The 27,535-nt window shown below is 40.8% G+C and overlaps 1 protein-coding gene across 2 annotated transcripts in view; it reads right to left on the reverse strand.

The window, feature by feature from the left end:
* Window positions 1-27,535, reverse strand: part of STK32B (serine/threonine kinase 32B) — a 257,437-nt gene that overhangs the window by 21,698 nt on the left and 208,204 nt on the right. For both annotated transcript variants that reach the window (XM_030565483.1, XM_030565484.1), the window contains 5 exons: window positions 23,362-23,465; window positions 15,964-16,080; window positions 13,706-13,831; window positions 4,347-4,478; window positions 3,498-3,562 (listed from right to left, as the gene is read on the reverse strand). In XM_030565483.1, the coding sequence (XP_030421343.1) occupies window positions 3,498-3,562; window positions 4,347-4,478; window positions 13,706-13,831; window positions 15,964-16,080; window positions 23,362-23,465 (544 nt within the window). The remainder of the gene's footprint in view (window positions 1-3,497; window positions 3,563-4,346; window positions 4,479-13,705; window positions 13,832-15,963; window positions 16,081-23,361; window positions 23,466-27,535) is intronic.

The raw sequence follows: 27,535 nt of genomic DNA on the forward strand, positions 1-27,535 counted from the left end.
GTCTTTTCAGTCATTGTTTTTCATGACATGCAAGAATTAAAATAGCTACTATCTATGAGCTAATAAAAAAATAAAGATTTTCAGTCTAATGCATCAAGTAAAAAGGAATTACTCATCACAGATTGGATTATGAAGCCAGGAGGCACCACTGTGATCATTTAGTCTGACCTGTGAATCAATTCCTGTCTGAATTAGACCACAGTTTTTAGGAAAACCTTCAATTGTGATTTACAAATGGCAAGTGATGGAGAATCTATAACAACTCTTGGTAAGTTGTTTCAATGGTCAGTTACCCTCACAGTTAAAAATATGCACCATATTTCAAGTCTACATTTGTCTAATCTTTAACTTCCACTGGCTTTTGTTGGCTCGACTGAAGAGACATCTGATATCAGATTTCTGTTCCCCAGGTAGGTACTTATGAACTGTGATCAGGTCACCCCTTAATCTTCTCTTTGTTATGCTAAAAAGACTGAAGTCCTTAAGTCTTTCAGTATAAGGCATGTTTTCCAATCCCTTAATTGTTCTCCTGAACGTTCTCCAATTCATCAATGTCTTCTTGAGTTGTGGACGCTAGAAATGGACACAGGACACCAGAGCCAAATGCAAAAGTAATATAATCTCTGTGCCTCTGCTTGATATTCCTGTTTATATATTCAATGATTACATTAGCTCTCTTGGCTGCAGCACTGCACTGGGTGCTCATGTTCAGCTGATTTTACATCAAGACCTCTATGTCCTTTTCACAGTCAAAGCTTCCCAGGAGAGAATCCCCCATCCTACAAGTATGGCCTTTATTTTTTGTTCCTGTTGCAAACATTACTACATTTTGGGCTCCCCTAATGTATGATCCTGGAACAGATACATTGGCATCCACCCTGAGAATACGACTCTACACCCCCCCCCACCCACACACACACACCTTATTTAGAGACTAGGAACTGGAATCACAAGACGACTTATTTGCCTAACTGCCAATTTATGTGCCAAAATCCCGGAATCTGGCCCCACCAGGATTCACAAAACTTCTGTTCAGCTGCCGCAGAACCCTGTAAGTGTCTACACCTGTTCTGCACCTAATGTTTGGCAATAAAAGTTCTCTAGGCACCCGTGATTCTGTCTCTGAGCATGTGCACTGAAGCCTCACTCTAGTCATCTGGACATCTAAGCCTGAAAGTGTTTGCACAAACCAGGCCTGCAGGGTAAGTGTGCTCAAAGCTCACCTAATGGATCAGGTACCTGTAAACCAGGGGTAGGCAACCTACGGCACGGGTGCCAAAGGTGGCACACAAGCTGATTTTCAGTGGCACTCACACTGCCCAGGTCCTAGCCACCAGTCTGGGGGGGCTCTGCATTTTAATTTAATTTTAAATGAAGCTTCTTAAACATTTAAAAAACCTTATTTACTTTACATACAACAGTAGTTTAGTTATATATTATAGACTTACAGAAAGAGACCGTCTAAAAATGTTAAAATGTATTACTGGCAAACGAAACCTTAAATTAGAGTGAATAAATGAAGACTCGGCACACCACTTCTGAAAGGTTCCCTACCCCTGCTGTAAACAAGCTCACACAAAACAACTGGGAGAAGGATCTCCCTCATAACTTTTAGCCTAGTGGGCTCCGGGAGATCCTCAATTTGAGGGGGAAATGAATTTGAATATGGATCTACCACCTCTCAGGTGAGTACCCTATGGGCTATAGGATGTATTCTGATGTAGGGATTCCTTAATTTCTCCTGTTGAAGCTGTTCCAAATAAATAATTTTTAAAGTACAGTCATTAGAACAGGGGGAGTGGATCCTGGGTCTCATACCTCCGAAGCGACTGGTCTAACCACTAGGTGTGACAAAGTGGGAATTTTTTGTAATAGTTTTATGAGACCTATGTGTTCCTCAGTTTCCCCTTTTTGCCACACTATAGTAGGACAGTTTGCTCTCCCAGGATCTAAGAGACATTGATGTGACTGTCATCTAGCAGTCTGGGCCTTAGTCCCCATATTACTGGAACAGCTGAGAAAACAATGGCAAACCCAATAGTCATTGATACCTAGTAACCAACAACCCAGAGAGATCTGGATTTCCCCACCTCTCAGCAGGGATGCTGCCCAACAGTTCCCAGATGGAGAACAAAAGATTGGAGAAGTATGAGGCGGGGGATAAGAGTTGGTTGCTGGAAGGAGCTAGGGTTATCCCTTGGAGTCTGACCAAGGAGGTCAGATGGAGAGACTGAGAGATCTTGAACAAAAGGAATCACTACAGCTTGCCTGGGCTCTGGGCTAAGCAGAAATGGATTATGCTTTAACCTTCAGTTCTGCATACTACCTTAATGTCTACCTATGCCATGTTCCAGTTAATAAACCCGTCTGTTTTGACAATGCTGGTTGAATGTCACTGCCAATGCTTGGTGAGGTACATTAATCCATGAAAAGTATACAAGCCTCTACCAGGAGTCTACCTCAGTTAGACTCGCTGAATGGAATTCATCGTGTGAAGCAGGAATGCTGAAGGCTCAGAGGTACATTCCAAGGAGGCAGTGAAGCTGCATGGCTTACCTTGGAGGAAAAGTGAAACCCCTGTGGGGTTTGGCACACTGAAGGGTTCCTTCTAGAGACTGTTCCAAAGCTGGGTGTGTTGCAGTGATCCTGGGGATCTGTGACACCAAGCTACAGAATCATCCTTGTGCTTGCTCTCGCTAATGACACTTTCAGATGAAACTACTGAAAACAGTGAGATCAGGGGAAAGGAAAATTTGGTCAAGGAGACTGGGGTAATCCTTTCTATTATGAAAATTGCCACTGGATCCTTAATGTTAATGCACAACAGACAGGTCTCCAATTTCTATGGTTATATCCAAGAGACCCCCATCTAGTAAACTATATGGAATCCAATGTATTATTAAGACAAATGAGGGTGTTTACCCTCTTGGGATTCAAACCTGTTTCCAGTGGTTCTAGCTAATGTTTAGACGACTAAGGCATGCCTGCTGGCTGTAAAGAGGTATCATTTTTCTCTGAATGTTGAGTTATGATGAAAAGGAGTAATGGAGTCTTGGTTTTTGGAGGCCAAGTACACAAAGAATATCCACATCGGAACACTGCAGCTTACTTAATTAAAATTTCATGAGTTATCACCTCTTTTGGCTTTGTTCTACTTGTGAAAAAGCAGGCCCTTTGCAGAACAGTCCTTTTGCTTAATTGTTACTGCTTCTCTGGAGACCATCAGTGACATTTACCTCTTCTTTCTACCACACATTCACCGTAAGCATTCAGCTTGTTTTCAGAGACGGAATAACAAAATTGCTACACCACAGACAGTACAACAGGGAAATCAATGGAAGTCCAGCCTTTTATTTCATGTAAGGGCTTTTAACTCATTCTGGTGTGATCATTAATCATTTTTACTGAGACTTTTTTTTAGGGGGGAAGGAATCCTCCTCCTTTTGAAATTAATTTCAGCAGTGTATGTTAAACAGGCATTTAAGGAATGCACTTACTTTTCTCTGTTGAATATGATGAATTCTTTCCTCACACTTTCCAAGCACTGCTGCAGGTGTACATTCTTTAAAAACAGCACAAATATGTTGATTATATATGACAGAAAATTGTACACAAAATCACAACAACAGAACCGGTGTTGAACAAAACAGCTTACAAATTAATATGAATAAGCGGCATTTTCCAGATTCTTCAAGATGTATGTACTGTGCAGTCTGAATTTTTTTTAAAGGGAGATGTTCACCTTTAAAGAATTCTTGAACATTTTAAAGTCTGATAGCTCTAAGGAGATTACAATATGTGAGTGTTCAAAACCACTTGAAGCAGCAACAGTATGTATAAAACATCATTGCACTGAAAATTTGAGCCTGGAAAATCATTATTTTTTATCTCCTTGAAAAGTTTAGGATTTTTATATAAAGAGCCTTTAGATGTGGGACACATAAGTCAAGACTGGTAAAGAGGAGAAAAATATTTGTGATTTTCCTTAAAACTTTTATAAACATGCAGCTTGTGTGCTGAACATTGTCATCCTAAGTACCAGCTGCAGATAAGTACTCCTTATGACTTCTTCCATCCCTGTTTGGGAAGAGAATTTGCCAATTGGCAGCAATTTTCTTACTTTAAAGGTGTATATTTTAGCATTTCAAATCTTAAAGTTGCTCAAATTATTTTCATGACTGAAATAAATCATTGCTTTGTGGCTTGTTTTGGAGGTGTTTTGGGACTGCAGATTAACCAACACTGGGACCAAATCATTTTCAGAAATGCTAAAACTGAACTTGATTGATCAAATCCTTCAAAGAAAGGAAATGGGATGCTGATTACACCCATAGTCCATGGCTTACCAGTGAACAGCTTTCTTTTGCTCCATCTTTGGATTTGTTTTTTGCAAGTCGTTTTTTCTTTTTATGAAGGGGTTTGGACTCTAAAATCATTTCTTCTAGTTCAAATGTAGGGTCACAATTCAGTCTTCCTTTCTGTTACAAAAGGGTACAAAGTTATTTTTCAGAATACCATTATGTCTTTTGTTTGCTTGTTCGATATTAGTTCAATAGATGTGAAGGCCAGAAGGGACCACGCATGGGGCAAAATTATAAACAGAAGCCCAATATAATACAATACAAACAGAAGCCCAATATATTTGGCCTATATTAAGCGAACCAGCTGTGAAACAGAAACTGTGACCTTCATTTCCAGTAATGAAGTTCAAAGTTTAAATGATGGAGTAAAACATACAATTGTAAAAAATTATAAATGGTTAGATTCTCTTCACACTTATACAAGTGTAAATCTGGAGTGACTCCAATGAAGTTACTCCAGATTTACACCATTGTAACAGAGAAGAGTCTAACCCAATGAATGCTGAATTTTCTCCACTTTGTTAAAGTAACCGCAGAAATGAGGCAAGGTCAGGAAGTGATTCAGAGGCCTTGCTTGTGCAGAAAACATATATACTGATAGATTTTTCAGACAGCTGAATGTCAGTTTAACTACAGGACTCCCCATTGTGATGCTGGGAATTGTGCTAAAATCCTGTGATACACACTGAACACTTCATGAAGAGCTTTAATATTTTTCCCCATACAGAAGATCTTTTAATTTGCTATAGAGAACATGGTGCCAACACAGACTTATATTCAGTATTGGGGCCTGCTCCTGTTGCAATCAATGACGGGCCTTGTCTTCGCTAGAAAGCTGTATCTATACCAGCAAACCCTCCTTATGGAGACACAGCTTATACCGGCAAAAGAGTGCTTTTGTGGATATAGTTTAAACCAGTTCCCTGAACAAAATAAGTTTATCTTGTCAAAAGGACATTTTTGCTGGTATAACTACACCTCTGCTAGGGATTTTGCAGGCACAGCTATGCTCGGAAAACAGAATGGTAAACCAGGCTACTGTTTTGACATTAGCTTCAACTGGAGTGGAATCAGCTTGTTTATAGCCTTTTCTCTTAAATCAAGAGCACTAAATGGACTGACTTTTAGGAAGAGGGAATCTATTTCCATCCAGTGAAAGTGGCTCTGCTTGAACAAGGTACTTAGACATCTGAGTAATCCTACTGAAGCCACATTGTTTAAAAACATACATATGCTGAACTACCTTACTGAAACAAGGTAAGTGTGAGCTGAGAGCATTTCAATTGCTACAGCACAACACAAGCAGCAGAGCAGCCAGTGAATAAATCAGAAAGAAAGATTAAGAGTAAAATTATAAATGGGCAGATTCTATTTTCAACTATAAAGGTGTAAACTGGAGTGAGTCCAATGAAGTTCAGGGCCGCCCAGAGGATTCAGGGGGCCTGGGACAGGGCCGAGTCTTCGGCAGCAATTTGGAGGCGGGTCCTTCCCTCTGAGAGGGACCCACTGCTGAATTGCTGCCAAAGAATGAAGCGGCCGCAATAGAGCAGCCTAAGCGCCGTCGATTGCGGCTTTCCCACCCCACCGCTTGTGGCGCTTGTACTCACCAGGCGCCGCTCCAAGGCTTCGGCAGCACTTCTCCTTCACTCGCTCCGAGTCTCCGGCTGCACTGAAGGACCTGCCACTGAAGACCCAGAGCGAGTGAAGGGCCCGCCACCGAAGTGCCACTGAAAACCTGGAGTGGCTTGCGGGGCCCCTGGCAAATTGCCCCACTGGCCCCCTTCCCCTGGGCAGCCCTGATGAAGTTACTACAGATTTTCACTACTGTAACTGAGAGTGAGAGACTGAATGCAGAATCTTCCTTCCATGGGAAATTGAGATTTTGACATAATTTTCCATTCTGAATTAGAATTAAATGTCATAATATCAAATTTTTCACAAAATTAAAAAAATTCTGAAAATTTGGTTATCAGAAATGACGAAATGGATTTTTTTTTGACATTTTCAATAAAAATGAAATGATGTAACATGTCAAAACAAGTTTTTTTTTATTTGCCATTTTCCTGATAAGAAAATCAAAAATCTTAGTTGAGATTGACATTTTCCTGGGGAAAATGCTAAATTCAACAGAATGATATTTTGCTAGGAGAAAAAAAAATGGTCAAAGAATCTCAGCTAGCTCTAATAGTCTGGTGGGATTCAGGAACTAGTCAGTTTTAATCCTGGCTCTGCTACTCAGTAGCTGTTCATCCTTGAGAAAGTCATTTCATCTCGGTTTTGGTTTTCTCACATTTAAAATAGGGATAATCCTGACCATGCTCACCTCATAGAGGTGTGAAAGTTAATTAATGAATGTCTGTTCAGAGCTTTGAACATAAAAGTACTACATAAATGCTAAGTAGGAGTCATCCAGAGACTCAGATGTTGCTGTTGGAAGAAGCCTGTTTGGCATCAGAACTTAAGAGCTGCAGGCATGAACCTTCTTCCCACAGTTGTGCAGTGGAAAAGGATGATGAAAGAGAGGAAAAATCCCAGCTTCTGGGCATTTTCAGTTTTGTAAACAACTGAAAATATGAACGGATGTAAAAATAAACAAACTGATTCCAAAGGTCAATAGTAAAAAACACATTGATATAAACAAAAAAACCTGAAAAAACTCACTGGCTATTTTTTTTTTTAAACATCTTACTCACTCTCTCTCCCCCCACCCCCCGGGAGCAGAATATTTTGTGTGCTAAATTGTTTGTATACTGAAATATAGAAATGCAGAAAATACCTTAAGTGTCCTGTCCTGTCTATGACTTTTCAGTTAGCTCTGTTGACAATCACGTTGACATGAAAATTAAACAAGCCATCTCAAATCTGACAGTCCTTCTTTACTGTACAAATTGTCTAGGGGAACAAACTGATCATTTTAAGCTGATCTAACAAACATGGGGTCAAAAATGGCTTGGCACATTCCTAAGCATTGTGTACCTTAGATCTGTTTGAGCCCATAAAGTTTGTGGTGCACATGCAAGATCTAAAGTCATTTGATCATGTCAATGGGAAGAACAAACAAACAAGGTGTCAGCTAGTGCCCTTCACACACAATGCCTTTTCCTCTGCTGACACTGTCCTGAGGTCTGAGTCCCAGGAGAGGAAGTTCACAGGAGGCCCAGATTATGCATAAAGCAAACCTTATCTGGGGTTTAGGTTTATTTAGAGATTTGCTTTTCTCTCTCTAAGTGTCAGGGCCATAAAGTGGGCTGTAGGATTTAGTGGCCAGAGCCAGGAGAAGAGTCAGGGCTGTGGCCACCCCAAGAGTCCAAGCCACCATCAACAATGAGGGTAAGGGTAAGGAAACAGGAACATGGCAAGTTAGCAGGAACCAAGCAAGGAGGCAGGGACTTGCTCTCAGAGGTCTAGGTAATCACAAGCCTAGCAGCTAGGTGCTCAGACAAGGGATCAGACAGAAAGAGGAAGCTTTATACTCAGTGGTGTCCAGTCAGCAGTCTGTGGTTAATCATCTGATCCCACTGGGTCAGCAGGTGTAGCTTTTGGTGGTGGGGCATTAGCAGCAGCTCCCTCATCAGCCCCAGTAGCATGGTTCTCTGTCCCCATTTCTACAGTCTGTGAGCACCAGAAAATTTTTAATTTATTTATTCTGAAAACACCGCTGTGAGGTACGGAAATGCTATTATTCCCATTTTATAGCTGGAGACCTGTGGGACATGCAGGAAGTCAGTGGCAGAGCTGGGAATTGAAGCCACATCACTGGCTAGCATCCTAACCACTAGAGTATCTTTCTTTTATGCTTTTTCCTGGTGTAACCAGAACACCACCAGTCAAGTCTCTGGCCCTATTCCCACCATGCACTTTGTGAAAAATGTGAACAAATTAGAAAAAGTCCAGAGGAGAGCAACAAAAATGATTAAAGATCTGCAAATCATGATCTGCATGGAAAGATTGAAAACACTGGGTTTATTTAGTCTGGAGAAGAGAAGACTCAGGGGAGACATGATAACAAGTACATAAAAGTCTGTTATAAACTAAAGAAAATGGTGATAAATTGTTCTCCTTATCCGCTGAGTACAGGGCAAGAAGTAATGGACTTAAATTGCAGCAATGGAGATTCAGGGTAGACATTAGGGCAAATTTCCTGTCAGAGTAGGTAAGCCTTGGAACATATTACCTAGGAAGGTTGTGGAATCTCCATCACTGGATGTTTTTAAGAGTAGGTTAGACAAACACCTGTCAAGGATGTTCTAGATAATACTTAGCCATGCCTCTGTGCAGGGGATTGGACTAGATGACCTACTGAGGTCCTTTCCAGACCTAGAATCCTATGATTCTGTGGTGGAAGACCCCTCCTCCCACCATGCCAACAGACACTAAAAGACCTCTATGCCCAACCCATCACAGATCCATTGATATAGCTGTTTGTGTTCCCAGACGCAAGGGTTAATTTTCTAGGCCAGTTTATTATCCTCCTTCCTACAATGTTCTCTGTTGTTTAATTATTAGTATGATGTGAGTATGGCATACCTACATCTTGAGATACCCTCAAAATATATTTAGCTCAAATATAAGTTCTGCTGGAGTCTGTAGCAATCACTATGTTGCTGTTTTTTATGGATGCCTCTAGATTAGAGCACTTTATGAATGAAATGCATTCTCATTTTTTTCAAATACCACTTTCTTTTTCAAGTGATATTGTTTAGAGACTTGTTCCAGCATTTGAGAAATTTTCTCTCCGTAATTTTGAAGGCTATGGAAAATCAAAATTACATTTAAATCACCTTCTTGATTGATTCCTCCAACATTCAACAAAGAAAATGTCTAAGAGAAATACAGGGCTTGACACTGCCAGCAGATGACTAGAAACAAGCCCACATGATGGTGAAATAACAGTATAGCCCCTTCTAACATAATGCTTTCAAAACAGGAATACCAAATATATAGCATGAAATTTCGTGCCCCTTCTCCCCTCCCCGCCTCCACCATGGGCCTTGCGGGAACAAAATCCATTTGTATTTGGAAAGTGGCAAGAGTACTGTGGACATGCACATGGAAGTGCTGAGTAAAAGCACCCAGAATAAAGTAACACTACCCTAATAATAAATAGCGTCCTCCCCCTGTACCCCCAACATCAAAACACCCACAACCCAATATGAGTTTTGTAGTGGGCCCCAAAAGTTAACTAAACTGGGTTCTGCCAGAGTCATTGGGAGGATAGGGTAAGGGGAGCAAATTCCAGGGAAAACAGCTTTCCATCAGTCCAGTTCTCTGGTCTTCAGTCAGACAAGATGGAGACATAAAATAGGGTGGTGTTAACACAAAGGCACTGAGACACCTATTTCTTCACTAGTCTTCCTAAGGACCTCATACACATGTTTAGCAGAGTGGAGCGAACCCTGCTATATAAGCAACTAGCCTGAAGCCTCTGGCAAAGCTTTTAATTGAATCTTTAACTAGGTTTCAGAGTACCTGTGTGCAGTTTTACTTCTCTCTTCCTTTAATTGGAGAAGTGTATTTCATTATATTCCTTTGTAACTAATGCGGAAGGGTGTTCTTTTAACCCCTAAACCTAGATTTGGAGTTCTATTTTGAACTAATTTTCGCTGTTATCTGAATTAGTTACATCTGGTATAATGGGTTTCCCCTCTGCCTCTTAATGTGTCTCTGTAAATTGAAGAATCATTTTTCTAAGAGTAGCTCCAAATGCCAATGAGAGTTGGTGTTTTAGCTAGGGAAATTGTTTTACTTTTAGTAGTGGAGGATTATGATTTTTTTCCCCTTTAAAAATGTTTTGACCTTTGATGGACGGGAATTTTGTATCTCTCTATGGGAAGTCCATATTCAGACAATGTTAGCACTGGAATCATTTTGGATCTAGATGTCTATGATATTGCTTTCTTTTTGGATCTGATCAGAAAAAAGCAGGTACAGTGTATGTATGCAATGCCTGCTAGACATAGAGAAACCAAACCAAAATACAATAGGACAATGCATCTTTAGATACATTTTTAATGGCAGGCACATCAGTGTTTCCAAATAGGATGGAAATAGTAAACAAGAGTCTCTTGTTTCACAGTCAGCATCACCTTCTCTGTAATCAACTACAGTTATGGAGGTGATTCAGTTGTCTGAGAAACAGTACCAAACAATTAGCTTCTGCATCTGCCTCTTAAATTACTTTTAAATAACTTGTTCCTGCAACAGACGGTTTGGAAACTTGTTTAGACTCTCTTGAAAACATGACAGATAAGATGTCCTTAAAAAGATCTGAATTAGGGAGGAACCTCCACCCCCCACCCCGCAGCCCCAAAACCCGGAATCTGCCAAAAATATATTAAACAAGTTAAAGAGAAGTAATGAACTGTGGAAAATAAAGAACTAGGGGTGAAATTTTCAAATTTAGGAGCGTGAAATTTTAGGCACCTAAAGTGTTTTGGTGCAAAATTTTGGCCCTGATTCTGTCAATATGTTCATGAGTAACTTTGAATTCCATGGGACTACTCACATCTGCAACGTTATTCATATGCATAAGTATTTACAAGATTGCAGCCTCAGTTAGTGTCTTAATAGGGACTCTGGGGCAGATCTCCAGCTGATGTAATTTGTCACTGTTCCACCGAAGTCATAAGCGATACATTTTGTTCATCAAAACTACATCTCCATTGACAAAAAAATTATTATGATTTAACAATTAGATTAAGCTAAATATTGTTATCTGCCCAAATGATAAAAACTGATATATATGAGGATGATTCTGAAGATAATGTATGCAAGATTTTGGTATCTCATTTTGTAATTTCTAACTTTAGGCTGCAGAACAATAATCATTATGTCAGAATAAGAAACGGCAATTGGACTTAGAGATGTCCTGTATGATATGTTACTTGTCTTATTTGAATCCCAAAACGTTTTAGGTTCTTTTTAACCTCAAAAACTCTGGATTTCATCTTTTTTCACATTATGACTGGAAGTGGCTACTTGTAATCAGTGCATCGTTTTAGCAGCTATGATTAAATAGAAATATGTATTTTGGATTTATACATAAAAGGTAAAAAAAAAAAAAAGCCAAATATTTCCATTTGCTTTGCTTTTGTATTAGCATGTACCTATGAAGATAATCACATCTATCGTAGTGCATGCTATTAAGGTCAGATAGCATGCATCTGACCCCCTCAAAATTTACTATAAGCTTTTTTACTGGTCCCAATTCCACCCTCATGTAAGCCAATGGACTTGTGCTGCTCACACTAGGGCTGAATTTGACTCAGTGACTTAAAAGTAAGCACTGGTTTAAGAGAATGTTATTTGCAGCATTGAAAATACAAGGAATGGAGGTAATCTTTAGTTTTTGAGTAGCTAAGCTGAACTTCTTGTCAAAAGAATTCACTCCTGCTATGAAGGATCAGTGCAAGGCAAACCTTGCACAGAGACTGCATGAGGATTGGGGCGGAGGAGATCCAGCTGAATGGCTGGAAGGGGTGCCTGTACTCTCCTTGTGTGTCACATACATGGTTTTTGTGCTGGCCCTGAAGAGTTCGCTTGGGGAGTGAGCCAGGGAGGATCTAGGTGTTGATCAGGGGAGGGGGTCCATAGGTCCAGTACCTTGCACAACTGGTGTGGAATGACTGTGGCCATTACCCCAGTCCCTAGGCTGGAGCAGAAGCTGTGGGTAGGAGGGAAGGTGTCCTGCACCCTGGCCTGGTTTGATGAGGATGGAGCTCACCTTCCAACTCTTTTCTGCTGTACCCATATGGAGTCAAAATGTTCTGGCTCTGTGTGTGTGTTGCTAGAGTGAATGTCATCCATCATTTCCTAAAACAGGTTAGATGGGCTGCTTTTCTCCCATCCCCTTCTCAATTTGCTTGACAGTGCTCTTTCAGCTACACGGGTTATACTCTTCTAAGCTCACTGCTAGAAGCTGTGCAATGCCCATGCACTGTACACTTTTGCTGAAAAGATGAGGTGTGTGGCTTCTAGTAATAACTCTGAATCAGATGCCAGGAAGTACAGCTAGCATCTCTCCCTAAAGAGACCAAGAACATAATCTCTGCAATTCACCTAGCTTCATTTGCCTGATTAACCAATACCATCTGTACCTGAAATACAATATGGTTTGATCACGGTCCCTTCAAAGTTAGTGGGAGCTTTAAAGTTAGTGGGAGCTGGCCCATGTTTTTCAGGTTTGAAAAAAACCTGAACCAACCCCAAATCTGTGACAAGCATATCATTTTGGGGAGATTTTTGCAAGAGTTTTTATGATAGAATGGAGCCTGAGAAACATTTAATCAAATCATTTCTTACTTTTTATTCATTTTCTCACGTGCCCTCATTCAGTAAATCATTTTTAAAAACAGAATCCAACTCTTCAAAAGTGGAAAATTGTCTTCTAGAAAATAAACCAATCATAGAAAGGTAGGGCTGGAAGGGACCTTGAGAAGTCATCGAGTCAAGTCCCCCTATTCTTCAGGAATAGAATATTTTCATATCAGAGGATATTATAAAGACGCAAAGCCCCTTATGTTGCAAGAACTTATGCACATGTGTAGCATTAAGCATGTGAGCAGTCCCCTTACTTCAATCAAACTGCTCATGTGTTTAAAGTTAAGTACATGTGTGTTTGAGGGATCAGACCTAAAATTGGCTACCCTCTGTTCCGACCGAGAGCCATTTTTATTTGAAAGAAAATATAAAGTAAACCAAGTTTAATTATTTTTTTGTCACAGAAGGAACCTACAGACTTCCTATACATCATAGGCCACTGACATCACCCAGCACTCACACACTAAACCCAACAACTTCACTTAGATCCACAGCCCATAGGAGACTAAATTATTGTGTGCCACAGACAGAGAACAGGAGGGGCCACGGTGTACCACTGCCTGAGGTACCTGCAATGGCAGGCAGAAAAATGATTAACTGAGATATACCCAGATAATCCTGGCAAGTGAACCACATCCACACACTGCAGAGGAAGGAAAAAAACCCAAAGTCACTGCCAATGTGACTTGGCAGAAAATTCTTTCCTGAACCTACATATGGTGATCAGTTTGACCTACAGCATGTGAGCAAGAACCAGCCAGCCAAGCACCTGAGAGGGAGAATGCTCAGTGCCACTTCACAGCACAGGCCCCCACCAACCATTGTCCAATAACCTAATGCAAATTTTGCTCTCTGTTATGGTAGGGTGAATGAGAGCAGAATTTAATTTAGTGTGTACATCAGGACGAAAACACTGAAACATCCTTGGAGAAATAAATGCAAATGTCTATTAGTAAACAGTTAAAATGACAGCGATAATTGGATAGGGGATTTGCAAATCTAGATCATCTAGACTATTGACTCACATTCGGAACAAAGCCTGGTGTCACAGCTTTCTCCAGGACAGCATCCCAGTTGATATCAGCTAAGTACGGAGAGCTCTGAATGTCTGCAAGGCTTGAAAGGCGGCACTCGGGGTCCTTAGTGAGGAGCTGTGATCGAAATAATGCATTTTCTAAGACACCGTATGCCATAAAGATTTCAAGAAGGGTAAATGCATCTTACCGATGTGGATAATAGGATTTTTAATTAGGAAAAGCTTGGAGAACCATCTCATACTTCTTACAAGTCCCAATATTTAAAAAAAAAATAACTTATGTGATGATCTGAATACATTTTCCAGACCTGCAGAAGAGCTCTGTGTAGCTCGAAAGCTTGTCTCTCTCACCAAAAGAAATGGGTCGAGCACAAGACATTACCTTACCCAGCCTGTCTCTCCAATATCCTCAGACCAACATGGCTACAATAACATGGCATATAACATTAAGGTAATGTAATTACCATCTGAGGGCTGTTCAGTGACCTATAGAATATGAAATGAGTTAGTAGCACTAGTCCATTTACTAGTGGACAAGAGTCCAAGTGATTAAAAAAAACAACTTCCCATCATAATTTGACACTATCTTACATGTATTCTTTCAGTTCATTATCATATGTTTTTGCTGTGAGCTCCCTGACAACAGTGAAAATTGATCATCTCATTGCTCCATATAACAAAAACCAGATCTCTCATTCCACCAAATGTAAATCTGAAATTTATCTACAGTGCTCCAGTGGTACATTTAAAAACGCTTCCTGCTTAGGGCTGCCAGGTGTCCGGTTTTCAACCAGAACACGTGGTCAAAAAGGGATCCTGATGGCTCAAGTCAGCACCGCTGACTGGTCCATTAAAAGACCAGTTGGCGGGGCTGGCAGGCTCCCTACCTGGCTTTGTGCAGCTCCCTGGAAGCAGCAACATGTCCCTCAGTTCGTAGGCAGAGGGACAGCCAGGGAGGCTCTGCGCGCTGACCCTGCCTCGAGTGCTGGCTCCGCAGCTCCCATTGGCCGGGGTTCCCGGCCAATGGAAGCTGCAGAGGCAGCGCACAGAGCTGAGGAACATGTCACTGCTTCTGGGTAGCTGCCCAAGGTTAGCATCATCCGGATCCCGTACCACACTCCAAACCCCAACCCCCTGCCATAGCTCAGAATCCCCTTCCATACTCTGAACCTCTTGGCCCCACCCCAGAGCTCACTCCTGTACCCCAAACCTCTCATCCATGGCCCCACCCCAGAGCCCTCACCCCTTCTCACATCCCAACCCCCTGTCTCAGCCCAGAGCCCCCTTCCATACTCTGAAACCCTTGGCCCTGGCCCCCAGCCCGGAGCCCTCTCCTGCACCCCAAGTGCCTCAGCCCCACTCTAGAGCCTGCACTCTGACTCAGCCCCACTCTAGAGCCTGCACCCCCAGCTGGAGCCCTCACCACCTCCTGCTCCTCAACCCTCTGCCCTAGCCTGGTGAAAATGAGCGAGTGGGTGAGGGAGAGCAAGCGACAGAGGGAGGGGGGATGCAGTGAGCAGGGGTGGGGCCTCAGAGAAGGGAAGGGGCTGGAGACAGGACAAGGGTGTTCAGTTTTGTGTGATAAAAAGTTGGCAACTCTATTCCTGCTCAAAGATATACCTTGCAGTATAACTTGAAGATGAAGAAATCTGGGCTCAGGTGGACTGACGGAGGAAAGCAAGTTTCAGTGTCATGGGACTTCATGGAGAATGTCCAGCCTGTGGCTTCTGGTCACTTATAGCGAGGAGACTCCAGCCTGAGAACCTTTGCTGCTTCAATTATGGGAGCATGGTATAAGGAGAGAGGCAGTTCCTAGGTTTCTAGGTAACTTTGCTGGCAATCTCAGCAGAGGCAAAGGACTGAATGGAAATGGAGAATGTGGTGCCCCCAAACTAGGGCTGAGGCAAGAACAGGGCAACACAGGAGGTGCCACTCCTGGATCTGTGGAAAATAGACGCCCTTGGTCGCTAGGCCTGTTTCAGGAATAATCAAATTCCTTATAAAAACATAATTTAAAAGATAAATTGATCTGTTTTTTCAGACCAGTATGATGATAATAATAAACCAACTTCATAGGAGACAATGCAGCATCTCTGCTGTTCAGGAAAGGCCAAAGAAAGGCACCTTTCCCTCTATCCATGAGATTAAAACAACCTGATACATGTATGAGCTGTATCTTGCTTCTATGATATCCACTGGATTATTTGGGGGAGAAGGTGAGTGCAAATAGCACTTGTACTGTCTTACCTTTTTCAGCAATGCTATCATGCCCTTGCACCATGTGGATGAGTAATGAACTCTTTCTATCTTGAACATGTTGAGGACCTCATCAATTGGAGTGGCTGAATGAATTTCGTATGGCCTCTGTGGTGAAGTTAAAATAATATTAATGTAAAATCAATAAGGAAGGTTATAAACAGAGCATACAAAATCTTTGTATTCCTGACCTCAGTATTGCTTACACTGGAAAACAGTGTTTCTCTAAACATACAAGACTTACAATATCTTAAAGGCTAACCCTTCTCATATGGATTGCGTGTGCATTTCTTTGGTACTAATGAATTTAAATACACAGTAATTTAAATTTTTTTTTCTTTTTATTTTGTAATATTTATAGCAGTGGGAAAGCTTTCAAGGTCAGTTCAAATTAGATTTATGAATATTTTTGTCTCTGGAGCCATCTGTGTGATGTGTAGGTTATTTTATTATTAATTGTTATTATTTATTATTACAGATGAACCTGGAGGCCACAACAGAGATCAGGGCACCACTGTGCTTGGTGCTGTATTTACACTTAGTAATAGATAGTCCCTTTCCCCAAAAGTTTACAGTCTAAACAGAGAAGACAAAGAAAGGAAGAATCATCATCTTCATTTTACAACTGAGCAATGGAGAGATTAAATGACTTGCCAAAGATAACATGAGAAATCTGTGTCAGAACAAAAATATAAAAGCAGATCCTCTATATCCCAGTCCAGTCCAGGGACTTAATCTCAAGGCCATCCATATTCCCCATGCCCTAGTGGGTAAGTGGTGAATTTAAGCTTGTTTGTTTAGGCAGCTACTGGGCATATTTGCAGTCATGCTTCCCTCTGCACCTGCCAATCTTACAAAACAATTTGGTTTTGAAGCTTATTACATTGCTCCAACCTCCATCACATTTTAAGGTATTGTGAAAAACGCTGATACTGATTAATGTTCTTTGGTTAATTTGAACAGTCCAAGACCTTCAAGACATGGTCATTTTGGCCTGATCTTTTGAGGTTCTAGGCACCTGCAGTGCCCATGTTTTTCAATAGGAAGTGTGGCTGCTTAGTCCCTAGAGAATCAAGTCACTAGTGATTTGCCCCATGCAGAGGATGAGAAAGGGAAAATGGGAGAATTACAGTTTTGCATGTATATGGCATTTCCCCCCAAGGATCTCAAAGCACTCTGGAAACCTCATTTAAGCCTCACAGTGCACACTGAAAGTCAGTGGCCAAGTCAGGGATAGAGTGCAGGAATTCTGACTCCTGAATCCTGTTCTGCTCTCTGTTGAGGACACAACTTTAGGAGGCTGTGAAAACTGCTTTTTTACCCTCTATAAGCTGCAAGGATGGTACAATATTTTAACTTGAGCATACTTGGAGTTTACAGGAGTGACACAACTAGACTATAAAAGGAATTTAAATCTGCCAAGAATGAATAGGAAGTTTTTGATAGACGTAGAAACCTTTTTACACCTTCTAGATCAAACTAGGCAAAAGCAATGGAAAGAAACTGTTTCCAAACTGGCAGGTTTCAGAGGGATAGTTGTGTTAGTATGTATCAGCAAAAACAACGAGGAGTCCTTGTGGTACCTTAGAGAGTAACAAAGGTATTTGGGCATAAGATTTTCTGGGCTATAACTCAGTTCATCAGATGCATGGAGTGGAAAATACAGTAGGCAGGTATAGATATACAGCACATGAAAAGATGGGAGTTGCCTTACCAAGTAGGGGGTCAGTGCTAATGAGGCCAGTTCAGTTAGGGTGGACGTGGCCCATTCCCAACAGTTGACAAGAAGGGGTGAATATCAACAGAGGGAAAATTATTTTTTGTAGTGACCCAGCCACTCCCAGTCTTTATTTAGGCCTAATTTGATGGTGGCAAGATTGCAAATTAATTCCAGTTCTGCAGTTTCTCGCAGAAGTCTGTTTTTGACTTTTTTTGTTGAAGAATGGCCACTTTTAAGTCTATTATTGAGTGTCCAGGGAGACTGAAGTGCTCTTCTACGGGTTTTTGAATGTTACAATTCTTGATGTCCGATTTGTGTCCATTTATTCTTTTGCGCAGAGACTGCACGGTTTGGTCAATGTACATGACAGAGGGGCATTGCTGGCACATGATGGCATATATCACATTGGTAGATGTGCAGGTGAACGACCCCGACGGTGTGGCTGATGTGGTTGGGTCCTATGACGGTGTTCCTTGAAAAGATATGCAGACAGAGCTGGCAACATGGTTTGTTGCAGGGATTGGTTCCTGGGTTAATGTTCTTGTTGTGTGGTGTGAAGTTACTTCAGGTTGGGAGGCTGTCTGTAAGTGAGGACTCACCTGTCTCCCAAGGTCTGTGAGAGTGAGGGATCATCCTTCAGGATAGGTTGTAGATCCTTGATGGTGCACTGGAAAGATTTTAGTTGGGGGTTGTAGATGATGGCTAGTGGCATTCTGTTCTCCAATCCTTCAGACAGAGACAAACACCTACAGGATCTCTATCAAGTATTCTTAAAACTACAATATCTACCTGGGGAAGTGAAGAAACAGATTGACAGAGCCAGAGAGTATCCAGAAGTCACCTACTACAGAACAGGTCCAACAAAGAAAGTAACAGAACGCCACTAGCCACCACCTACTTGGTAAGGCATCCCACTTGGTAAGGCAACTCCCATCTTTTCATGTGCTGTATATTTATACCTGCCTATTGTATTTTCCACTACATGTATCTGATGAAGTGGGTTATAGCCCACAAAAGCTTATGCCCAAATAAATTTGTCAGTCTCTAAGGTGCCACAAGGACTCCTCATTGTTTTTTTCAAATTGAATTACACTCACTTCAGTCACAAAGCCTGATGAACTATTACAAGCAGAGATTCTAGTCTGGGCAAGAAAGAATACCCCGTTACAGAAAACTTAATTGTATCCCAGTTGGTGGCCAGTGGCAGAGCGCTTAAATAAGATTAAACTTTCAGATGTGCAGTTAAAATGAGAGATGGCAGGTGCCAAGGGTAGATGCAATCCTGATGGCACCTTTGACTGCTCAGAACTCAACCTGGCTATACACAACTGCAGCCTAATAAGGCTTCTGGCCTATATAGTATCCACAATGAGCTAATCAATCACTTTAGACCAATCACCAAAAGCTAGCTGCTTCAGTTTCTGATTTGTTGTACTCAGAATTGCACTATCCCAAAAGCCTGCTGCCAAGCAAAGGCCATAGTTCCCAACCCAAGGAAACCATTGACAGAACCAAATAGCTGCCAGCCAATTTCTCTGCTGTGTGTTACCTATAAATTGAAGTATGCAGTGTTGTAGCTGTGTTGGTCCCAGGATATTAGGGAGACAAGGTAGGTGAATAATACCTTTTATTAGACCAATTCTGTTGCTAAGACAAGCTTCCAAGCTAACACAGAGCTCTTCTTCAGGTCCTGTGTAAGCTCAAAAGATTGTCTTCTTCACCAACAGAAGTTGGTCCAATAAAAGCTATTACCCTCATTCCCCTTGTCTCTATAAAGTGATGGAAAGATGAATTCTGATGCAGATTAATGAAGTAGTTAAACCTCAGCTGCCTCACATTCTGGCTGGATTTAGAAGGGGACAATGCATCCAAGATCAAACACTTCATCTCACTGACATAAAAGATGCATTTGAGTCAGGAAAAAAAGTTGGTGTAATCCTTATTAATCTAATGGCAGCCTACAACAATGTGCAGCCCATCAGTCAGACTGCCAAGATGCTCAAAGTTATTCCATGTAAGGCAATAGTGCAATTCATCCAGGAAATGATTACCAGCCAAAGCTCCATCCTGCAAGAGAGGGAGAAATTCAGTCGCCAAAAAACATCTCCACAATGGCCTTCCACAAGAGTCAGTCTTGGCTCTGCTTTTGTTCAATATACACAGATACAGCCTTTCTGAAACCCAGGCAGAGAAGTATGCATATGCTGATTACTTCTGTGTTGCTGGAAATGACTTCTACAGGTTTGAAAGGAATCTTAGGCAAGACAGGATACTTTGACCAATTACTTCCAGCAATGGAGACTAATTCTCAATGAAACCAAGACAACAGTAACTGCTTTCCATCTAAACAATCATCTTGCTAACCAATCATCTTGACTTGTGTCCAAGGATAGCCATTGCCATTCCATCCAGTTGTCACAAAATTGGGAGTAAAACTTGACCACAGCCAGACGTACTTCTCAGCTGGAACACCTGAAAAGGAAGATCTCTTCCTGTACAGCCATGATATGGAAACTTTCAGGGAGCAGAACCTTTGGTCCTTCGAACATCTGTGTTGGCCTAGTGTTTGTTCTAGCTGAATGCTGTTCTGAGATCTGGACGTGCAGCTGCCACATTCAACTTGTTGTCACAGCTGAATCCAGCAACTCATGTTATTAACGGCTGCTTGAAGTATACACCAGCCTGCAGTCTGCATATGCTAGCACACATAGTTCTGCTAGACCTTTGTTGAGATATCATTACTGATAAGTCTGCCTGGAGAACTGTGACAGATGAAACCAATCTAGCCTATACTCGATGAGAACCCCATCCTGAAAGAAACCTTTCCTGAATCCCCTCTTCTGGCCTTTCAAGAACCCTCTAATCTCTCCAAGCTCATCATCAGAAGCAAGCTCCCCACAGACCAGGACACATCAACTCAAAGCGGTTCCAGACGCTGCCAAAACAACAGACGCAAAACCTGCAGACAGATCTCCACTGTTACAATGATCAACACCCACCTCGACAACACACCTTTCAAGACCCATGGGTCCTACACACAGCCCTATCACAACATGTAATGTACGTCATCAAGTGCACTAAATGCCCCAATAGCAACTATGGGTGAAACCAGACAATCTACGCTCTCAAAAGAACTCATACAGGAAAAAAGATAAAAGATAAAACATCACATCACCTGTAGGTGAACAATTTTCACAAATTGCTCATTCTATATCTGACCTATCAGTCTTCATCCTCAAAGGGAACCTGCACAACACTTTCAAAAGATGAGCCTGGGAGCTTAAATTCATAACTTTACTAGACGCTAAAAATGACGGACTGAACAAAGTCATTGTAGTTACAGCTTATTATAACAACCTGTAACCCACTAACAACCTCTCCAGCAGCTTCTCTCCTCCCTGTGACTGGAAGGGAGCAATGGACTGAGCAGGCTAATACAAATTCCAAACTGCTATGGTAGCTATTGCCTCGCTTCCAATAACGTGCCGTTTTGGCTGACTGGTATCGTACAGTACAGTGCAACAAAAACAGCTGTGAAAATTATGACCCTCCCCCTTGCACAAGATTAGTTCTATCTAACAAGGGTAGAGGCAAACAAGAACAAAAAGTCAGCACAAACAAAAAGCAATTTATTGTTTAACGTAACTTATCTTGATCTCCATCAGACCATTTTGTAGGTTACCCATATTCTATCACCAGTTCCAGAGTGAGAAATGATCTAACTATTCGGTCACACAACAGCAGATTTAGGCCTCCCTTGTCCTCTCTTCTTTTTCCCATTGGTGGTTTTGTGGTTCTTCCACCTACTGTGGGATTCCTGCAGCTTCCTCTGAAGCATCTGGTGCTAGCCATTGTGAGAGACAGGACTAGAAAGAACACGGCTGTGATCCAATATAGCCATTCCTTTGCTCCTATGGAAATGAGCCATACGTGCTCTTGAGGCTGAGCTGAGTGTTGTGGGAGCACAGAAGAGAATTGAGCTGGCTGCCTGATCTTGCAGCCCTTTATAAGCCCTGCTTCCTCACAGGGGGCCACTACAGTGGCAGGCGGGGGTTTTGAAGTGTGTGCTTTTAATATGTAATAGCATAGGTAGGGTTGAGTACATTTCCTTACCTCCACTACTCCTTCTCTTGTGCTTTGTGCTCCTCTGGTTGGGCCTCGTCTAGATTAGTAAAAATGGTGTTTACAGTTTAGACAAACAAGCACTTTTTCTATACTCTACACAAGGCCATGGACTAGTCTGTCCCCACAATGACAGCCTGCTCCATAAGCAACAAATCCTGCTCAATAGGGCAGAAATGCCTGGCTGGGTCATGAGATGGATGGTGGTGTTTTTATTTTAACATGGTTTTGAAATTCAGCCTCTGTTCCAGCCTTGTTTTGTCTCTATAAGAGAAAATCATTCTGGGAAGATTGTGTTGAGCTTGGCAGATAGATAACTACATAATGATTAAAATAATTAGCAACTCTGTGATCAGGGCTGGAACTCTACATCCTCTGTTGTGCACTCCATCACAATGTTCTCTTCCTGAGAACCCCTCTGTCAACAGACTACTGTTAAAGCAATATGGTGTTATTTCATTGGTTTTTAATCTAAGTAGAGCTAGTAGCAGTGCTTTTTACTAAGGTTGCCTGACACTTCCCATTACGATACCCTGTTTTTCAGTTGCGCATGACTTTGCCAACCTGTAAACATTTGGGCTAAAATGTACATGCCATCCTTGTCTGCTTTCTCTAATTAGAATTTGAATTCTGTAGGTCAGGGATTGTTTTATACATGTTTTTATACCATGCCTGGCATGATGGGGAGCTGATCTCTGTTGGGGCTTCTTGGTGTTTGTTTAGTAATACAAATAGTAATTATGACTTTTCTAGAGAATGTCTAACATGTATGGTGACCACCACACAGCAAAGAGTTCTAAAATCCTCTTCCCCCCCTAAACCTCCAAAAAGGAATGAAATATAAAATGAAACACTTAAGCCACAAGTAACTGCACAGAAATTTTATTTAAAGTGCTATCTTCCATAGGAAATGGTAAATAAAGATTTAACACTATCAGGTTTTATTCCTTTGGAACTAAAATGGAATGGAATTTTTCCATTATCTTCTGTGAAACTCAACCATGCTTAGGAAGATTTTTCATCAAGCTCATTCACATACTTGATTAGATAAGTAATGAGTGGTCTGGCAGAGAAGCCTCTCCTGTGGTTGGTCCAAACATCTTGGCATATTATATGAACTCTTCTAAGGAATTGCTCAAGAGAGCAAAAATATAATGAAACCCCATAATACTTAGCTTATATATTGAAAAGATTTAATTGTTTCCAATTTAGTATATTCATATATCCAGGACTCAATCCTGCCGCCTTTACTTATGTGAGCAGTCCTGTGAGCCAAGCCTGCAGGAGAAGCCCTTAATGTTTCATTTGAACACACCATGTAATTTACGTCCTTTTTTGGTGAACTGCCATGAAATAATTATTAGTGCTGGGTGAAAGCTTCATAACAAAATGTAAAACTGGGAAGTTACCCCCAGTTGGAGGGTGCACTAGAAACCCAAATCTCAGTCATGCCAAACTTAGTTAAGCAAAATAAGTCAGACACTCTGCAAACATTTCAATTACTGTCAGGGAAAACTTTAAATAAAACCAAAACCAAACACTCTTACCCAACCCCGCAGCAATTCATATGCTGTAATTCCTAGTGACCACCAGTCTACTGGGTATGAATATCCTGGACCTCCATCCATAAAGGCCTGGAACACTTCTGGAGCTAAAATAAATAAATCAAATCTAATGAAGTGCATTGTATTTTAAAGTTAAATGGTAGCTTGTTAATAACATTTGCATTTGAATAAAAAGGAATGAGTGTGAAGTTAGGTGAAAGTAATCACCCAATCTGCATTCAGAGATACACAGAACTGTTTTCAGGAGTTTAATTAGAAATAAGGGGTTTTGCATGCCCAACTGCACTGTTTGGTGTTCAAACATGAAAAGAGAAATGGTCAAGAGTGTAGAACATTCAGGCTTTAGTCCTTCCTCCAAATATATAGTCCTCCATCTTCAAATACTTCCTGTAAGTAGAGTTCTCTAAGTTCTTAGACATTACCCTATACCAGGGATAGGGAACCTATGGTACGCATGCCGAAGGCGGCACGCAAGCTGATTTTCAGTGGCACTCACACTGCCAGGGTCCTGGCCACCGGTCCAGGGGGCTCTGCATTTTAATTGAATTTTAAATGAAGCATCTTAAACATTTAAAAAACTTGTTTAATTTACATACAACAATAGTTTAGTTATATATTATAGACTTATAGAAAGAGACCTTCTAAAAACGTTACAATGTATTATTGGCACACGAAACCTTAAATTAGAGTGAATAAATGAAGGCTCGGCACACCACTTCTGAAAGGTTGCCAACCCCTGCCCTATACATAAGTAAACTATATTATAACAACCGCCATTGGGAAGATATATATTTTAGCATGTCTAGCTCAGAATGCAGATATTCTACTGTACTCAGCGTAAGGCAAAATATTATCAGTTATTTTGAAAATACCCAATTGTGCATTGAAATCACCATTCAATTTTAAAAAGAATCCAAGGAAAAGATATATTCATTATTTATTAAATGTTTCTAGATACATAAAGGCAAGTGCATTACTCAAGTGGGGGAACCATACATGAAATGTGTTTGCTACTTAATGCCTGGAAGATTAAAATTAATAAATGAACTTTGCGAGCCAAATTCAATTCTAGTGTATTCAAATTCAACACTTAAATTAATGGAGTAAATGCTTTCTTAATACAGGAATGAATTTGGCCTTTGAATACAGACAACTGGTAGAAACAACTGCAACTTTAACCACTGGACTATGACCACCAGACTCATTTCACATAGGTCATTCGACATCTGTCATGTAGAATCAACTTTTGGTCACTACTGACTTGAGATGGATTGGAACTGGTAACCAAAAGGTGAAAGGCTTTATAATTCTTTTCAAACTCCCTGAATCAGTCATTCCCCCAGTACTGAAATGGATATAAACCTCCTGCCTTGGAGTTTAAACCAATCTCTAAGAATTAAAGATGAAGATGAAAACTTCCTAGGGAATATTTGGCCACTGTTAGAGACTGGATATTGGACTTGTTGGACCGTGACTCTGATCCAGTATGGCAATTCATATGTTTCAACACAGAGTTAAAAATCTGGAGAGGCTTTATCATCTATGTTGTTATCTTCCAGGCAAAATGTTTATTAGGATTTTTCTAGGCCATCCATTTTATATTTGAAATTCATATATTGAAATTTATATATGAAATCGGGATTGTTTGGGTTTGTGATTAAAATAAATTAGAGTCAACCAAATTTGTAGGAGTTGAAATGTAACTAAATATCTTGGGAAATACGAAGTTCCCCCAACTGATTTCAATTTCAGTGTTGAACAAACTCAAATGCAAAGACAGTCACTTTGACTGTATTGCCACAGAGGGTTAATGTAGTGGTTATTTTATTTATTCGATCTAGAAAATAATACAAGACTCAAATCTGAAACTCACGTATCATACCTCCAAAATTCTATATTAGGATGAAATTAAGTTAATTGTTTTTTAAATTAAATATAAATCCAGATACTAATACAAAATCTGACCTGGTTTGAGATATTCTATTTATGAAGTGATAAATGCCATAGAAATAGCTTGCCCACTAAAAATGCCTTTGATCTTTTCAAAATCAAACATATTATTAGTTAACTTTAGTAAGAGAAAAAAATCCTCTAAATAAAAGATCTGTAGAATCTTTTGAAAACCACAGACAACTAAGGTAAGATATGAAATGAAAAGGTAGTCATGCTTTTCTAATTTGTTCACAGTATAATGTCAGTAAACTCTGTGATAACACCACATTCCTTGGCTATTTTCTAAACAATGGTATCGCCAAGCTGAACCATGATGCTAGATTGCAATTACCAGGTGAGTTCTTCCATGGCTGATACTGAGACTAATACACTACGTTACCATCTTATCACTTACAATCGCACACTAATGTGAATCTGGCATTAAAGGATCTATCCTCTAGTCTAGTCACAACTAATTCAGAGTGGCAGCCAGGGGTTTGACTATCTCACTTAGGGAATCCGCTTTAACTAAATAAAAGGAGTTCCTTATGGAGAAGTATGTGACTTTTGGATCATTTCCTGGGGCATCCTGGAGACCTGGATTAAAACTCCCTTATGTGATGAATTCAGAAAGTCCATAAACCTATTATTCACATTTTAAGCTGAATTTACATATAGAGCAGTTCTTTATGAAATATACAACTGGAATATAATAGCTTGTTTTTCTTACACATGAGTCATAATTGTCTCTCATTCATATTTTAGGACAATTTAAAAATTATTGAGCTGAAAGCCTGTGAAGAAAGCTTGCTTGCTATATAGGCATATTATTATTCTGTTGTATGGTGCAGCATGATCCTCATTATTTAATTCATAGCTGCACTGTTGCAATATGGTGAGGGGCTCCTCTTTCATTTCTGTGGGGTAGCAGTGAAAGTGCTTCATTGATGTAATGTTTAGAGTTGTGTGAGAGGGTTGTAACACTGCCAGACCGCTACAGCTGGGTTTTTCTAATTCAGTGCCTGGGTTATTTATTTTATTTGTTATGTCTGAGAGCTGCAGTGAACAATGTCACCTCATCCCCAAATTAGGTTGATCAGCAGGATGTGCTTCAAGTTTCAGCACTGAGCCAACTGTTTGTTTGGTTTTGAGGTCTATTTAAAGGTGCTCTGTTTTCCCACCTTAAGCTGGTGACAGTGTCTTCAGATCAGAAAATGAACATTTAGGCTCCTGTTTTCCTAAGCAGATAAGCAGCTTTTCTCTGCTTTAATGGTATTTATTTTCCTTCCAGAGCAACTCTCTATAGTCCAGCAGCTTGAGTGACAGTTTTAGGATATAAGCGCTTGCTCTACCAGATGAGAAGAGCCTGAATGAGTTAAGGTGTTGCATCAATTATGGCAGGTTATGTGGTACCTTATATGGCCCTATTGAAGCCAATGGAAGTTTTTCCATTGACATCCATGGCACCAGGATTTCACCCCCTTGGGCCCTGATTCAGCAAAGCACTTAAGCATATGCTTAAAATAATGTGTTTAAGTCTCAGAATGTGGTTAAAATTAAGCATGTGCCTAAATGCTTTTCTGAATTGGGATCTTAGGTCCACAGGATACCACTAGATCTTTATTGCAAAGCTCTGTGATTCGGCAATATTGGCGCACTTCAGGGCCTGACAACAGCCTCCTTGCTGAATTTTGGACCCATAAGAGGATGCCATCCTGAAAAGGAGGGGCGGATCCTACATATGATCTGCATTTGCATTACAAGAGCTTTGAATTGGGGTGTATGGAATAATGAAAAGAGACTATTCTGTGGAGGCCAAATTCTGAGTACAAACTGTTTGGGATAAAAGCGAGTAAAGAGTCTGCAGTGGAGTGTTAAAAATTGCCACTGACTTTACTCATTGTATTTATTGAAATATGTAAAACACTTATCCAGTGCTATTAAGAGTAAAGGTAAAATCCAGCCCTGATGCCCAGGGCTGTGGAAATCCCCCAGCAACAGAACCAGTGTGGTTCTACCATATAAAAGCAGGAGGGAGCTAGCTTCAAGTAGACTGTGCATGCGGGTGGACACCCTGGTGTGGTGTGGAGCCCAGCTCTGGGCAGGCACCTGAAGCACAGGGTAGGGCCTTGGGTGGTCAGAGTTGGAGAGGGAAAGAGGCTCTACTACTGTGTGGATCCTCTGCTGCTCTGTCCCTTCATGATGTGGAGCTGCATGAGTTATG

Source organism: Gopherus evgoodei, chromosome 5 (assembly GCF_007399415.2).
Source record: "Gopherus evgoodei ecotype Sinaloan lineage chromosome 5, rGopEvg1_v1.p, whole genome shotgun sequence".
NCBI classification, from domain to species: Eukaryota; Metazoa; Chordata; order Testudines; family Testudinidae; genus Gopherus; species Gopherus evgoodei.